Raw genomic sequence first — 17,558 nt, forward strand, 5'->3', positions numbered from 1 at the left:
GTATAAAAAATGTCAACACACACTTCAAGATTACTTCAGTGTAATCTGTAAACAAGGCTTTCAATTCACAACAAACCCTCCAAACATTAGCAAAACTACATTTATTGAAGAGCAATGATTTTAAACAGCTCAGAATGCAAAGATTGTTCCATAAAAAGTTGGTCTTCACACAAAACCCCAGAATCACATACAAAGTATACCAATTTTATATTGCCATTAGTAACAGTTGTATGCAGATACAAAACCAATTTTCATCTGCCAAAATTAGACAGAACCCAGGCACATTGGTTAAGCAGTACCTAAGTGCAATACTGTGCTAGGAATCTCATACAACCAGCAGCATTGCTTATATACATCTCAGCTAGGAAGTTTATTCTCTCCTGCACTCACACGCGCCTAACTCATTTTGCAGCTTTGGGGGTATGTTGGGGAGACTCCAGCATCATTCAATACTTCAGGACAGCAAAAAAAAAACCCCAGGAAAATATACAAGCCGATAAAATAGTAAGATGTGTAATTGTTTGGCTACTAGATCTAAAACTAGTTTTCAGGGAACAAAATGTGCCATTCCAGAAAGACTGTGGCCAACCTCCCGTGTAGCACTGATTCATCAGAGCTGCTGCGGCTCACAGTAGAGTGCTGGCAGTCTTCCACTTTTGTGCAAGAGTGCAAAAATGTTGATTTGCCCGTCTGTACTCTGGAAGTACTAGTTGGATCGGGCGTGTATGTCTGACAATCAGCGACATTTTCCTAATCAAACTAGCACTTCCAGAGTAAGGGCACACTAATCAAAGTATATGCACCCTCATGCAAAAGCACAAGGCTGCCAGCTCTTCACTGCAAGCCTGCAGGAGCGTAGGTGGAGCAGCGCTGACCATTTTATGTTACACTGAATGTTGGCCTCTGGTTTTTCCTTGAGAGATTAATATGAGCTGGTGCAGACTTAATCAAAGGTGGCAGAGAGTCAGCAATATGAGGTTGGACATCTGCAATGGGCAGCACACTCTCCAGTTTCTCCTGTCTTAATTGTTGCTAAGTGTTAACATTAACACCGATAGTAACTGCAGCTAAACCTAACTGGAGTTCCTATTTATGGAGGAGCTGGAACTATAGTTTACATGCTGGCCTCAAATTCTGACTAAAGAGGAACCTTAGTTTGCCATTGTTAAGATGGGAAGGGGAAATCAGCAAGTGGAAGGGGGTGCAACAGGTAGGGAACTCACATACTCCACTCTTAATTGCAGTCAAGAGGGAACCAACTTTTACGTCTAACAGCCTATATGGTCTACTCAATGAACATCCCTGCTTTAGTGTTTTTTTTTAAAAAGAGAGCTATAGGAATTCAATTTGTAATGCTAAGCGAGAGTAAAATGGTTGATTAAAAAACAACAACCCTAGACTGATGTTCTAGATCCCCAAATACACATATCTCTATTCCATACACATTTGTTAATAGCCTCCACTTGCTGCAATAAAAGTGTCAAAAGTCTCAGGAAAGTCAACTCCCATCTTAGCTGCTGCCAAGACCACAGCATTAGGCTCCCCCTTGCAACAATACACTCCATTCATTTTCACTACAACGTGTAAAAGATAAACCTCCCAGAAATTCCCAACGGTGGAAGACACAGAAAATTACATCTAGTGTGGCAACTCATTTGCTCATGTACATACAGTCATTCAAATCTGTCACACTGTGGCACAGAGATGCTTTGTGAAATGGTCATAATGCAAAAGGACAATGCAGAAGAAGCATGCAGCAATATATTTTTCTTTCCTTTTGTGCAAGTTATTGGCTGAGCACCTCTCTATGCAATCAGATGATCCTGAAGTCTTCTACAGCCTTTTTATGTTAATGAAGGCTTTATAAGCACCAGTTAGGAATGCTACATATTTTAAACATTCAGCAAGTACTGGAAATTTAACTCATCATTATCTAACCCATCATTATCTAGCAAGTAAGCAAACACTTTATCCCCCACCACGTGTGGGACACGTCATTGAAGCACAGTTATAATTACAAACTAGGCACAGTGGAGACATGAAAGCAAGAACAAGAGTTACTTCCCTGTAGTCTCTCTTTAAATACAGTTCTTTGTCAAAGCCAAAATTTGAAGTATTTTTGTATTGTAGTCCTTCCCCAACAACTTTTTCATTGAAGCTTCTCTAGTTCTACCTCTAGAAAAACGATTGTGTGTTTGAGGGAATACCAAGTTAGACAGTAAATTCATGGCAGACAAGAACAAAAAACCCTACTACATAAAACTGCTGTATTGGTTGGAGTGGTGGAAGGAGGGGGAAAGGGGACACTATCTTTAAGGTACAATGACTACTAAAACAGCTTTTTGTCAACATTCTGGGAAAACAATCCTAAGCCACTAGAATAATGAGAGATGAACCCAAATGAAATACGAATCTACATTCAGTGAGTGTGGTCAAGGCATCTGTCATTGCAATATCACAGCAGGCTTCATCAAGCAGACTTTTAACGACAACAGCTACAATGATCTTTGGCAAGTGCTTTCTAAATTGCAACAACAGAATCTTGGTCCCTCGGTTTGATCTAAGAACGAAGCACTTGAGCTGCTTTTAGTCTACTTTATCAATCAATAAACCCTGCCAGAGCATCTTACAAAATGAAAGTTCATGTTCTTATCAAATCACCTGATAAAGATCCTGATGTACTTCATATTTCCCAAAATACTATCTTTAGATTTCATCCTCTGGCTTTTCTGTCCTCATCTTGGCTCCCAGATAAACACGGGGCCTATTCCTACATAGCTAACCCTCTGTCTGAAACTTACCGGTGTTTAGAACAAGACACCCAACATGTATCAAAGATAGTTGAATACACAGGACAGCAAGTAATAATGATGAATGACATGGAGCTCTTATATCATTGCAATATGTTGCATCATGCAGAGATTGGGGAGGACAGGGGTTCTGAATGCTATTAAAATGTTTTAAAAGTTATTAAGGCCACCTAATCACACAAGCAAACTCCAAGATGTGGAACTACACTACAAAAAAACTCTTAGCCTGATCAATACAATCTCCATTACCCTAGGAGTTTCCACTAGCAACCTCTACAGGAAGCATCCCAAGGCACTTTAATGTTCTCAGCGTCCAAGCTACAGAAGGATGACATTCCAAAGCATCATCATGCTACTAGTTCAAACTTCACACATTACCATTCTTGGCTTGTAGCAACTTCTGGGCTTCGATTAATCAAAGACTGGTGGGTGGGAGCAGGGAGGAGAAGGAGACAGACACACTTTCTTCCTTCTCCAACATCAAATTTGTAAGGACATGGTTCCTGACAGTATAAGCCACAGTGTGCCAATAACTATTATTTCTAGTGACCTGCTTTCTACCAAGCAGCTGAAAAAATGTTGCACAGAATAAATTTTACTAGGAATCACCCTCCTCTAAACATTGCTCATAAAAAGCACAAAGTATTTCACAAATTGAAAATTTAGAAAGAAGTTTAACATTTTAGGGCTGCTATTTTAGTACCAACAGTAAAGTGCAGCAGGCTTTGAGGCTATTGTTGAGTAGAAAAAAAATGCAATCCAAAAGGCTTTTGACCCAAATATAAAAACACTAGTGACCTTTAAGGCAATACAGGTTTTGCCTTCCTATGGGATAAAACTTACTGAGAATTTGGTCTACCTCATTCTAGTTATTGCTCTATTTCCTCTAGAATATCTTAGCCCTTAGAACAGTGCTGTACTGTAGCACAGCACTTGTGACAGAACACACACACAAAAATCACAATGATGCTATGCTTTGCAATGTTAGTAAGTAAAAGCTTGCTCTCTCCTTTTTGATGGAAGTAACAGTCTTAAGAGCGTTAACTAAAGCAGGAAGAACCTATATCCACAGTAAATTCTGCAAAAGCAGATTTTAAGTGTGGTTTGTGGAAGCTTTCAATGAATAAATCCATTTCAATGTAAACAGTGCATAAAAGATATTATCCGGCAGACTTCTCAAAGAGTTCACAACCCTCAGGTAACGTTCTTGAAGCATAGGGAAAAATAATTGTGCCAACAAGCAGGAATGAAGGCTCAGGAACAGTTCCACTGTGAATCATTACTTTCCAGTTTTCATGTAGGATGGTATTGCCCCTCGAGCTGTCAGGCCCTCAAAACGCTTGTAGGTGTAATTGATAAAGACCCAGTCTTTATTCTTGTAGTCTGTCTCTGGATGGTTACTGGTGGTCACTGAAGAAAATAAGCACATAGAAGTTGTTCAGGTATTATGTTATAGAGTTTAGAATAGGACACAGATTTTTTTTGTTGAGAATATTCTAGAGTTGCTTGCCAGGTAAGTTCTGCATTCCAATTATAAGCTTCAGTTTAGCTCCAACATGAGCTTTTAGTTACAGAAATGTTTGAGATAGTCATATTGATACCAATAGCCAAGAGAAGCCATTACAAAGCCACACTGAAATTAAATGTTGATTGTCATCACCTCACCCCCAAACATAAAGGCCATGACATTGGGTGCAGCATAAAATAATTAAGTTTGCACATTAGACAGAGAATCTAGAGAACTAATTTCCATGTTTTCCTCCTGCATTTAATCAAAATGCTTTAGGGCAATAAAAATAAAGGGGCATTTCCATCTTCATAAACAATTCCATCTTTGTATTATGGGAAAATGCAAAGAGCAAAAAGAAATTATGTCACTATCCTTAACTCATTTTAACACAATCCAACACAATGTTTACTGTGCTTTAGCACACTGAAACCAACAAGACTTTAAAGCATGCTTAAACATACATGTATGGAATTGTGGCCAGTGCCTAGACACACAGAAGTAGACGGCCTCCTCTCTCGAGGCCAAGCTTTAATATAAACAGAATGAAAGGGCATGGGGTCTGCAGTACTGGACGTGCAGGAAATTAAGGATGATTTTTCTATGAACTGACTAACTGAAAAAGCAGCAAAGGATAAAGAAATCTATATAAAAATGAAATCAAAAACCAGAAAAAGAAATATTTACCTGCTGGTTTAAGGATATCAGATTCTGGAAATTCATCAAAGTTTGACGTATCATCAATACTTTTTATTTCTATTGATATTGCAGCTGGTCTCTCCCTAAGAGGAATCAGTTTTTATTAGATCTCACACTGCAAGCAAGAATCAGGAATCCAATCTCAAATCTAGATCATGACTGCTTTGGAAGCTCAAGCAAGCTAACAAAGTTTGCCTTGCTCAAAGACAACCACCACACAGGCACCCCCACCCTCATTATTAAGATATTGGATTAGATAACTAAGAAGTTACCATCTTAGAGGGAAGGGGCAGAGAAATGTACCTGATATGCTCCCAGTCAACCCCTTCAAAAAAAGGGTTTGTTTTGATTTCTTCAACACCTGGGGCACCAATTCGATGTTCCCACTCACAACAAAATCTGTGAGGAAAAAATGAAGCACAAAGTGGTCAAAAAGTTAAAGAAAGTTAAGCACAAACTCACCAAGTAAAGAAGGGTACATCTGAGATAATATCTGTGTTTAGGTACCATTTCTTTCTAGAACAGACCTTCATATGCAGAAAAAACCCTGAGAATCAGTGGCAGCTTTGCATTACAACTAATGCATCTCTTAAATGATTTCTGTTTGGTCATGAACAAGTGAGAGAAACTCGCATCTGAAAACTGCTCTCTCATATCCCTGAGGAATAACGACAAGGATTTGGAACATTTTTCATCCTGAAGCAGCAGTGGTGGCGGTTGGAAAGGAACTGGGAGAAGTGATGCTCTAACCACCCTTTTCAATGGCAATGCGTGAGCAGAGCTAAAGGGTCACGTGGAGCTTTAGAAGTCCAACTGAAGTGGCTACTGCACATGTGCTTTGCCCAGTAATGTGAATACCAACTGGATCACAACAAGGAGCTGGGCTTTCTTGTCATTCAGTTATTTCAAGTGTGGCTAGGCCAGTTAGGCCCCAGCAAATTGAGGGTACAGGATCTTTCACATTACATGGTTGAAGACAGCATGACAGCCCTGCTACTTCCAGTCTTCCTTCAGGCACCCACTCTTGCCTCAGCCCTCTGTGTCTTACAGAGAAGTCATGTGGCGTCTTTCTGCAGGGCCTCCAAGTACAGCAATGAGTGCCAGCATCTTTTACACTTGAGGGAAATACAATGCAGAAGTGAACGCCCCCAGTCCTCTTCAATGCACACAGGTTTAGGAACAGAAGGCAAGTTCTTCCACTGGAACACTGAGCTTTCAAGAAGGCTGAAAGCAGTAGAAGTCTCTGTAGGAGGTCAATGTAAGAATGCCCAGCTTCTCCTCTAAATCATGTGTAGCAACAAGGGACTTGGGGAGAAGACAGAATTTCTCACTTTATGCCAGCCGGCCGGGGAAGTTGTAGGTAGCACAAGAGAGGCTCATGCCGCTTCTAACCTTTTCTGAAGCCCACTAGGAAGTGGCAAATGATGTGAACAACCGGTGGGCCCCTAAGCTCCAGCATTTGCCTAACTTATCTAATCTCTAATGAGGATGATGGGACAAGCTTAAGCTAAAAGAGGAAGAAGGCCACAAAATGGCAGGACATGTGGGGAAAGGCTGGGAAAAGAGAAGAAGAGGGTAGCTTTGCTGTATGCCACATAAAAGAAAGGCAACATGAACACTCATACTCCTAGGGCACACAATGCTCTACCACTGCACAGTTCTTAAAACACAAAACTCAAAATGTTAGAAGTTCACCAAATGGTAGCCAACCTACTTTTGTTGACTGAATGTTGAGAAAGTGTGCAATTTGCATGATGAAAACACACAGGAAATATAGGTTATGTCATGCTCCCAAATTTACTGATAGCAGAGGTAAATGATCTAGTACCTTAGAATAAGATCTTTAGCTCTCTCAGAAATTGGAACTTCTGGTGGAAATATTAGAGTCTCTTTCCAATTCATCACTTTCTTGTATGTTTCTTGAGGAGTCTCTGAACAGAAAGGAGGGTAACCTGAGAGAGAAAGCAAGCTGTGATTAGAGTCTACTGAAGACCACATCTAACTAGCCCCACTCACCCCCCTGAACTCTCTTTTCAGGTCAAAAACCACAACTGCAGATAAAAATCAAACTCAGCAACAGGGTTTTGTATCTAATAAAAAACAATAACACAGAATCAAGAGAATTAGTGGAAGATCCATGAATGGATATAGGCTTTCAGTATTTTATTTTAAGAATTCAATCATAATGCTTCATACCGATTAGCATCTCATACATGATGACCCCAAGTGACCACCAGTCACAAAGCTTATTGTAGCCCGTCTGCATGAAGACCTCTGGAGCAATATAATCTGGAGTTCCCACTGTGGAGAAGGCCTGAAATTAAACATTTGTTACACATTTTCAGAGAGATCCCGAATCTGAATGCAGAGTGAAAAATCTAAGGAAGATTGTGGAAGACAAACTGCTTCTGTAATAGTTAACTATGAATAAGCTTAGGAAGAAATTGACTTATCCTACTTCAAGAAGTAGAAAAGTGGTATTAAATAGACAATCCAAGCATAAAAGAAAGCTCCTGGCCTGATTTAAATCTGGCCTGATTTAAACAAAATAATCCTAGTCCAACAGAGGAGAGGAGAGGAGAGCTGGTCTTGTGGTAGCAAGCATGACTTGTCCCCTTAGCGAAGCAGGGTCCACCCTGATTGCATATGAATGGAAGACTTGACGTGTGAGCACTGTAAGAGCACTCCATCCCTTAGAGGATAGAGCCACTCTGGGAAGAGCAGAAAGTTCCAAGTTCCCTCCCTGGCATCTACAAGATAGGGCTGAGAGAGATTCCTGCCTGCAACCTTGGAGAAGCCGCTGCCAGTCTGTGTAGACAATACTGAGCGAGATGGACCTATGGCCTGACTCAGTAGATGGCAGCTTCCTATGTTCCTATAGATTGTGGTTTGTTGGGCTGGGAGCAAGCTCTTACCCACACATTCCCCCTGCCTTGCACATTAATTCAAATCTTCCTGGTTTGTTAAGCCACAAACTGTGGTTTGAACAATCCCTATGAAACATGAGCTCAGCATGAGAACACAGAAACCAGGCAGGCCTCTGCTAGTGGAAAGCGCCCCCATCTGGTTTCCAGGCTCTCCCCGACACGCCCTCCATCCCAGCCATAACACAACTCTTAGCAACACTTTTTCAGCAGGCTCTGGGGTTGCAGCAGCACTGAGAGTTGCTTACACCGACTCTTTTCTGCTGGCATTGCTGTGCATGTGAGCCAGTGCTTTTTCTCTGAAAACATTAGTTTCTTCACAATAAATGCCAAGATCTACATACTGGATAGCATTCAAAATGCTGCTGGCACAACATATGCTAGCACAGTCCCCCTCCCACCCTCCATGAGTCCCCCCAAAAGAAAGTGTTGAGGGTGGGGGAAATATTGGGAAGCCACAAATGGAGCACCCACAAGCAGTTTCCCCTGATGTTTCCAGGTATTCCCCACAATCCCCTACAGCCCTCCATGCCACATCCCATGCTGCTGACAAAGGTCCTCTGATCCTTAACACTGGCTTTTGAGGGCTTACAAATTACATACAAAGCAAGATCATTTTATTAATGCAATCTTTAGGGACAAGTTGCAATGCTCTCAAAGCAGAGCTAGCACCAAAACTTGTCAAGAAAAAAAGTCAATTTCAAAAGATTATCTAGTGTATCTAGCTGCAAATGACTCAAGCCAAGTATAATGCAGGGCCTCTTTTCACATTACGTTGTTTCTAAACTTGCAGAGAATCATGCACACCCACTACAGTGGGATGCCACATGTTGGTAATTCAGTTATGCTCACAAGTGGCCAACATGTCCAGACAGTCACAACAAGCAGAGGAGTACAGTGGTCCCTCTACTTACGAAATTAATCCGTTCCGAATGCACATTTGTAAGTCGAAAAATTCGTAAGTCGAAAAGCGGTTTCCCATAGGAATGCATTGGGAACGGATTAATGAGTTCCGGAGCCTAGAAAAAAGACCCAGACCCCCAGTAAGGCTTGCAAACTGCACAGGAACATTTCTTTTCAAGAATAAACAGGCAGTAAACAGGCAGGCAAGTCAAGGAAACCGCATGTAAAATTCGTAAGTCGAAAAAACCGCATCTAAAACCGGATCTAAAACTGCCGTTTGTAACTCGAAAAATACTTATGTCGAGTAGTTTGTAAGTCGAGGGACCACTGTACCATGGAATTGCAGCAATAACAGTACCAGCATTTCCCTACATCACAATATAATGGCAGGGAGAAAAGAGGCTTATTATTACTGCTCTTGCAGAGCCCCGTTACCCATACTTCTTTGGGTATCCCAATGACTTTAAACACAGCTCTGGAATATTGCGTTATATCAGCAAGGATCTCTAAAACAGACTGTACCTACCAATTGCCGTCTGTTTCTTTTCCAAGTTTCTGCTTTCCTTTTGGAATTCATATTCTGAAAAGCTGAAGAGAAATATAGGCATTTTTAAAAAGTTACTGAAAATCAAGACATCATTAAATTTAAGGAGGTGCAAAATCCTGGATGATAGTTAAATCATTTTTAACATATTTCCTCTGACTGCCACCTCCTCCCAACCCATGATTTAGAAAGAAGAAAGTGGAAGGAACATTAATTAAGGTTGCATATTGATGCCAAGACACAAGTTCAGCGTTAGTCAGCGTAACTTCCCCAAAAACGGCTCCCATATTGAATAAAGTTTATCAGTTGTTTCTTCAGCTCAATATAGGCAATTCTTTCTTTTGTGGCTAGAACTACAAGACCTTAAGTTCACCACCCTGCAGTAGGCATATATTTTGTCTTCTGTTTTTGCAAACACAATGCTATTGGCTACCTGTAGTGGCACTTGCAATCCATAGTTCATGTTGAGAGAGCCCAGATCAAATCCCTACAGGGATATTCTAGCATGTTAAAACCACCCTCTTTCAAAAGTGGCTAAATAATGGTTCTTGAAGTACAGAGGAAGACTTACCAGGATTACATTGGGTACTATAAAAATTCATTGGCATACCTCTCTCAATCAGCTCTACCTTGCCAGCTTGAGGCTTGATTTTAAAAACCAACTTGCTGTCTTAGTTGACCTTCTAAGTGCCTGAGGGGCCTGCATAATCCCAGAAGCAATAAGCACCAAGTAGGACAGCTTTCCTTTTAGGGCCCTCAGGGGTCCTGCTCAGGGCACTCAAGGTCCTAAAAGAAAAGCTGTTCTACTAGGTGCTCATATGGCCCAGCTGCTTCTGAGATTGCCCAAGCCACTCAGGCACCTAGAAAGACAGCTAAAGGAAAAAAATAATTGCTTTTAAAATCAGGACTCAAGCCAGTTGATTAAGTGCTCCCTCCAGGGTGAAGAGGAAGTGAAGCAGCCCTCTCTCCTGCCCCCACTCAGTAACAGGCAAAAGGAGGGCAGGGGTGCAGAAGAGGCAGGAGACAGGGCTAACAAGATCAGAGTTCCACAATAGCAGAACTTGACCCGATAGTTGCTACTGTCTGCTCACATCTTGCTGGAATCAACAGTTCTAGCTGTGCACAGCTGTAGCAGCCAAACAAGCCACAGAGGAGGGGGGAACCAAATTCTTTTAATCACACACTTAAACACAGACTGTTTTCTTTTGGCTGTGATTGACCGCCCTTTTTCAAGGCTATTCTGTCTCCTGTTTTTTACCTCCTTACCTGTTTCACAGAACATTTGTGGATTGCAATTTCAGCTTGTTATTTCAGGAAGAGACTAGATTGCCTGAACAGCTTTAAGAAGACTTATGTTCAAATCCAAGTATAGTTATTCATTGGAGAGGACAGTTACAATAAGCATATCATTTGCATTAACGTGTACTGACTCCACATATTAGAACTTTCCTTTCCCAGCTAGCCTTCTGTGCTCTTCCTCTCTTAATCCAAGTCCAGTGGTTGAGCAGAATAGTGACTGCACATTTTGCTCCATAACTCCACTTCTACAAGGGCTAGAGCTTAGCTTTATTATTTTTATTTTTTAATGAAATCTGAAATCTGGGTGAATCCGGGTGGGCTAAGAAATCCGGGTGAAACCCACAATTCCAGGGGGCCGGGGGGGGGGGGGCTGGCAACTCTCCTCATGGGATTAATTTGGCACACCATCAGTCTCTAGGGTGATTATAGGAAGTAATGATTCTCCTAGCTTTTGCAAAGACTATAAATTCCCAAGAACATTTTGATACTTACTGAAGTCACTAGGAAGACTGTGGCTCAAATTTCTGTAGAATTCTGTTCTATGAGCTTTCTTTAGGCCAGTACACAGACCAAAGTCTGAAAGCTTCACATGACCCTACAGGTAAAGAAAGACATGCCACACAAATTGGAGATACCCACAGCAAATATATTGAAGTCACTGAATACATTTAGTTATATATAGTATGCCATCTGATAATGGATTAATTGGATTGACACATCCTGCAAGCCAAATGTGTTACAGAAAGAACCTAGCATTAAACGGCACTAACAAAGAGACTCTCTTCTAGGGAAGAGAGCTGGTCTTGTGGTAGCAAGCAGGACTTGTCCCCTTAAGCTAAGCAGGGTCCACCCTGGTTGCATATGAAAGGGAGACTAGAAGTGTGAGTGCTGCAAGATATTCCCCTTAGGGGATGGAGGCGCTCTGGGAAGAACATCTAGGCTCCAAGTTCCTTCCCTGGCATCTCCAAGATAGGGCTGAGAGAGATTCCTGCCTGCAACCTTGGAGAGGTTGTATTGTCTGTGTAGACAATACTGAGCGTGATGGACCTATGATCTGACTCAGTATATGGCCTATGACACATTATATTAAAAGTGCAGTATGACCTATGTGTGTATTAACTTAAGTAGCAGCCGCTTAAGGTAGGGTGAGAAAGTGAACAGAATCTTGGCACATGAGGAGGGGATCTTTAACTCTTTCCCCTCATGCCATGGTCCCAATGAAAATGTGTCCCGAGGCAAACAGTTGCTGGGGTCACTTTTGTCAGGACCACATGCTGTAGTTCTTTATCGCATCCTTTCCACAGCAGCTATTTAAATATACACACCCAAGACCAGACTACACATTGAAGTCAACGTTTGTCCTCTAACACATTGGGCTTGAGAGATATCACAACACTGCACTGATGGTGAGACATCAGGCAACTGTGCCATTGGGAGGAGAACAGTGGTTTGCTGCTGCTGCTCCCCATTCCCTTCTGGTTAGCCTCCCCAATGGGCCCTGGATTACCAGGTAGCAGCAGACCCTCCAGGCCTTCAAGGTCGGCCAGGCAAATGCAGGCCTTGTGATGAGTGGGCTCTTCGCTCATACCCAGTCACAGAGGCTGCCCAAGCCATTATGGCCAAAAGAAAGCTTGGTATTGCTTATGTTCAACTACTGAAGAATATGTATCGGGGGCACCAGAACACCATATTAAAGCAGCAACAACAAAAAATATCATGAACCCTATTGAGCAGTTGGAAGACTAGCTCCAATTCAAAATTCTCCACACAAAACAACTGTATTGGAAGCTCACAGCTTCTCATTCCTTCAAGGGGTCAGAGGAAGATTGGGGATCAGGCATTGACAGAGACTCTGTTTCTGCCTTGCCCTTTCCCCCACCATTATACATTAGGAATGTGCACAGAATCGGCGGGGGCCAGTTCGAAGGTGGGAGGGGTAACTTTAAGGGCAGAGGAGGGTGCACTTGCACCCCCCCCCACACACACACACGTCTTCCCCACCGGCGCTCAATGAAAAACCAGTTCAGCGGGGCAGCTGTGTACCTCCCTGCCGCCCCGTCTGCTCCTCAGACCAGAAATGACAGGAAGTAGCATTTACCTGACGTATGCATGAGTGAGTGTGGCGTGCGCACACATGTGCTGACGTGTACACGCTACTTCCTGTCACTTCCGGTCTGAGGAGCAGACGGGGCAGCAGGGAGGTATGCTGCCGCCCTGGTTTTTCAGCAAGCGCCAGCAGGGGAAACATGGTGGGGGTGGGGGTGGAGTGCACCCTCCCCTGCCCTTAAGGTTATTCCTCCCCTCCCCGCCAAACCATCAAACCTCCCAGTGTTCAAACCTGTTCGGAGGACCATAAAAGGGCCTCTGAACAGGTTCATGCACATCCCTACTATACACTACACCCCTACATACTTGCACCAAAAGAATTTTTAAGTGTATGAACCGGAGCTGAATTCACCCGAGATTCACTTCATCAAGAAACATGGCAATGCCCTTCCATTTTAAGCCCTTAGTTTCCAAACTATACTGTATAATGGTGCCATATAACAGAACAAGCCAAAATATTTCTACTACAAAATACAAGGAAATGCTAAATCAGTAAATAATACCCATACCTTACTGTCCAAAAGGAGATTATCTGGCTTGATATCACGATGAATGAAACCCAGCTGATGAATCGAGTCAATAGCTAGCACAGTCTCTGCTATATAAAACTGAGTCTCCTCTTCAGTTAGGGTATCTTTTTTCATCAATAATGTCATCATATCACCTATAGATACAGATACTAGGAAGTGAGTGGAAGATAAATACAGCTCCTCTGTAGTGTTACTTTAGTAGACTTTAAGCTACACTAAAGAGCTAGGATACACACTCACTGTATTCAGTACAGATTCTATATTTTCCCCAAGAAGAATTCCCAATTGTAGGTGAGGAAACAACTTCAAACAGCATAATCTTACATCCTAAATTTGTTATACATTTCATAGCTCTTAACGGCTTGGAACCAGGCTATTTAAGAGAGCGCCTCCTTTATTATTAACCCTCCCACCTTTTATGATCTTCTGGAGAGGTTCGGCTACGGTTGCCACCAGCTCGTCTGGTAGTGACTCAGGACCGGGCTTTCTCTGTGGCTGCCCCAGGGCTTTGGAAGATGCTCCTTGCTGAAATAAGACCACCTCCTTCTCTGTTTGTTCTCAGGAAGACCCTCAAGACTTTCCTGCTCTTGCAAACTTTTAATTAGAATTTTAATAATTTTAATAATTTGTTTTATATTGTTTTTATCGTGTTTTATATATTTTAACCTCTGATTTTTCATGTTGGGATTTGTACACCGCCTAGAGATTCACATATCAGGCAGTATAAACATATGACAAATAAAATAAAAATAAGCAAATAATTCTTGCAGAAATAGTGACCTTCTGAATACACCTTTAGTTTAGCCAACCCTAATAAGATATTTTCTTCAAACAGGTTAACATGCTTCCAATTTCAACGCAAGAAAACAAATATAATTAAATACAACTGTATTCAACTGCAGTAAGAGTAGTCTCAAGTTATTTCTGCTTCTAGCCAAGTAAAAAAGTTAAAACATGAATGCCTAGTTACGGCACTGAAAAGGTTGTTTCTTGAGCAGTAAAACTGGTATTATTAATTTTATTTGTATACCGCCTTTCAGGTCAGGGCTTCTCATAGTGGTTTACAAAAGCTTAAAAAAAAATCAAAGTGGTCAGGTCTGTGGCTGCTAGTGGTAAAAAGCTGCAGCAGATTGGGTGTAAAGAGCCCCCAGAAGAGTCATGGCAACTGCCATCTGCTGCCAGGGACATGGCTTCTCCTCCTTCAGGCTACAGATATAAGAGTGGCACCGGCTGCTATCTGTTCTACTCTGCAGCAGCTAAAAGCAGGGGCAAGATGGCAACAGTCCTCACCTCATCCCAGGTGTTTTGGCGGCTGCACGAGTTCTGAAGTAAACAGCCCCCTGGAAAATGGTCCTCAGGAAATCTCTTCCCTCAAAAACAGGAACATGCAAATCCTGACTCACCCACCCAGCAAATTATTCCATCTCAATAGTACTCACTACATGGACAGTGGGTTTCATATAGTCCCAAACTAATTCATGTATATTGCTTCCCAAAGATCAAGCTATATGTCTCCTTTTGCAAATCAACAGGCACCTCTTAGCACAGACTGAAACCGCTCACCAACTCCGGATCAGACCCGATATACGGAAGCAAAGTATTCATATGCACAACAAGATTTTGACGGACCACCATCACAAATATAAAAAAAGAATTAAGAGACATTTATACCACAAGAAACGAACATTTTATTTTAAATAGTTACCTCCAGGCAGGAACTCCATGATTAGGTAGAGGTTTAGCTTATCCTGAAAGCTATAGAACATTTTAACAACCCACAAACTGTCTGCCTCCACTAGAATGTCACGCTCTGCTCGAATATGGCCAACCTGAGGGAGTATATATTTGTCCAATTACAAGCTTGAACATTTTCACACAATATTTGCAAATGGTGTTAAAGAAGAGTTACATTTTGAGTTGAGCAAGGATCAAAGATGCCAGCAACACTAGTATTGCTAACTGACACACTTAACACGGAGGCAAAGAGACTACTTTGGTAAAGTCGTTTCATTACACACAACCACTCAATTAAGTGAGCCAGTTTAGTCCTGATAACAACTATGTGGAAGCTACCAAAATACATTTATCCATGCAGATAACCACATGTGACTGGAACAGCATTTAAAATGCACCAACCCATATACATGCAATGCCTGCACACCAGCATGGTGGCTACGTGGGTCATGCATTGCTGGCATGTATATATACTGCATGCATATAAGCCAGTGCACAGGCAAAGAGTCCTAACAATATGCCAGCTACATGCAGCACCAATGCTTTTTGGAAGCTTGTATGTTGTCGCCATGTTGTTTATATCAGACTCAAGACACACCCAGCCCTGAAAACACACAGATTGCATGTACTGTGCACAGAAGTTAGCAGCTGAGATGGCTAATGAGAGAATTCTGTTTTCCCTGCACAGCTCCACATACACAACTGAACACACACGGAGCTTTGGAGCAGGACATATGCATACAGTCTGCAACATTTAGAGTTTTTAACAGGAAAGATTTGGGACTGGATGCTACAAAGCAGGAGCCAAAAAAAGCGTGTACAAGGGAACTCCCCAACCTTTCCTCTGCACACAAGGTGACTCCATCTGATTTTCAACTATTTCTCTCTTGTCCCATCCCACAACATTCCAAAGGGTCCTCTGACCTTTAGAAGCAATTTTTTTGGTGGGGGTGCTTGAGGCTGATTTGCAGAGGAGCAGCAGGGAAGTTCCCTTGCATAAGCAGTGCTTCATAGAATCCAACTCTTAGACTATTAAAAACATTAATATACTGGGAACAAAAAAAGATAACCCTAAACAAAAAAACCTCGGCCATAAGTACATAATACTTTTGTTGGCAAGATCTAAACAGAGTTGCCAGAATATCCATTTGGTGGATTGCCAAGTTGGTTTCCTTTCCCAGAAGGTTATCTTCCAGGAATTCCCATTCCCCACAGAAAAAAACAAAATGGTAATTCAAAATAGTATATGAACATAAAGATTCCAGCAAGAAGAAAGAACTGCACATTACTCACACATCAGTATATGTGCTAGCTTTGCCATTTGGTACCAGTATTTACCTGCTCTTTTTCAAGCATGTCTGCTTTGCGTAGGATTTTCATTGCGTACACGTGCCCCGTGTCTTTCTTCTGAACAAGCCGCACCTAGAATTATGCAAGAACAATGCACCCATTAAGACCCTTTTAACCAATTTGTTTTTCAGTTAAGGTTCACAGGTATGGAAAGTAGAATAAATTAGAGATAACTTGTGGTTCTATTCTCTTCATGGTATGCTGAACAACACAGAATCTTCTGCCTCTCTATCAATGTAGCATCACTAATTCCAGCACCCAAGGAACTTTTAGATTGGCTCAATAGACCTCAAAAATTCTTAACATGTCAGAAATGGACCTCTTTCTGACAATTGACACTGAACTACTACTACTCTTTAGCCAACATACACAATGGGTAGGGATGTGCATGGAAGCGGCTGGCCTGGTTTGGTTCGAGGCTGGACCAGCCTTGAACCCAACCGGGCCAGTTCAGTCCGGCACCCTCTTGAATCCCCCACACCGGTCCGGTCCAGGGGGTTTGTGGACCATTTTAGTTTTAAAAGATGGAAAAAAAATTTAACCTTTACTCCACTCAGGGGAGTTCCTGGTGGCGGTGGGGTTCACAGAGGTTCCCCCTCCCCCTGCCAGCCTTCCTCATGTCCCCCTCGGCCGGTTTGGTCGCTCTTCGGCCTTCACTCAGCGGTGCAGTGGCCATTATGGAGCCCGCACACCTGCACACTTGGCCTCTGCGTGGCCCGGGCAGCAAAGAATGGGTGATTCTTCCCAGCAAAGAACGGGTGATTCGGAAAAGGGCCTCTAGACAGGAATCCGCTGATGCAATAAGCACAGAGAAATGAGTAGATTTGGCTGCCCTTATCACCACTATATACTCCCAAACATGGGCAAGCAATTGTGCTCGATTGGCTTCTGTCTTAGTATTCCTCCAGAGGCACTCTAGACTCTTTTGAATTGCTTTATTTCTCAAAGTTCCTCAGAGAACCAAAGAAGCCAAGATCCACGAGCCCTCAGAGGCTGCTCAGGAGCAAATCACGTCAAGCACCCTCTTAGCCCCAATGTTCCAGGCCTCAACGAGTAGCGCTGGCGAGTTGCCTACCAGATTGCTGGGAAACTCCCCAAGTGCCCTCTGAAAACCATCAGGATCCATAAGGTGCCTAGGGCAGACCATCCTAA

General features: G+C 42.3%; 1 protein-coding gene across 2 annotated transcripts in view; it reads right to left on the bottom strand.

Annotated features, from left to right (window-relative positions):
- Positions 1–84: 84 nt before the first annotated feature.
- The window catches only part of STK38 (serine/threonine kinase 38), a 30,497-nt gene continuing 13,023 nt past the window's right edge, over positions 85–17,558 (bottom strand). For both annotated transcript variants that reach the window (XM_053245101.1, XM_053245102.1), the window contains exons 5-14: positions 16,395–16,478; positions 15,028–15,151; positions 13,302–13,456; positions 11,179–11,281; positions 9,370–9,431; positions 7,213–7,330; positions 6,845–6,968; positions 5,320–5,415; positions 5,005–5,099; positions 85–4,220 (exon numbers count right to left, since the gene is read on the bottom strand). In XM_053245101.1, the coding sequence (XP_053101076.1) occupies positions 4,090–4,220; positions 5,005–5,099; positions 5,320–5,415; positions 6,845–6,968; positions 7,213–7,330; positions 9,370–9,431; positions 11,179–11,281; positions 13,302–13,456; positions 15,028–15,151; positions 16,395–16,478 (1,092 nt within the window). In that variant the 3' untranslated portion in view covers positions 85–4,089. The remainder of the gene's footprint in view (positions 4,221–5,004; positions 5,100–5,319; positions 5,416–6,844; positions 6,969–7,212; positions 7,331–9,369; positions 9,432–11,178; positions 11,282–13,301; positions 13,457–15,027; positions 15,152–16,394; positions 16,479–17,558) is intronic.

Source organism: Hemicordylus capensis, chromosome 4 (genome assembly GCF_027244095.1).
Source record: "Hemicordylus capensis ecotype Gifberg chromosome 4, rHemCap1.1.pri, whole genome shotgun sequence".
NCBI classification, from domain to species: domain Eukaryota; kingdom Metazoa; phylum Chordata; class Lepidosauria; order Squamata; family Cordylidae; genus Hemicordylus; species Hemicordylus capensis.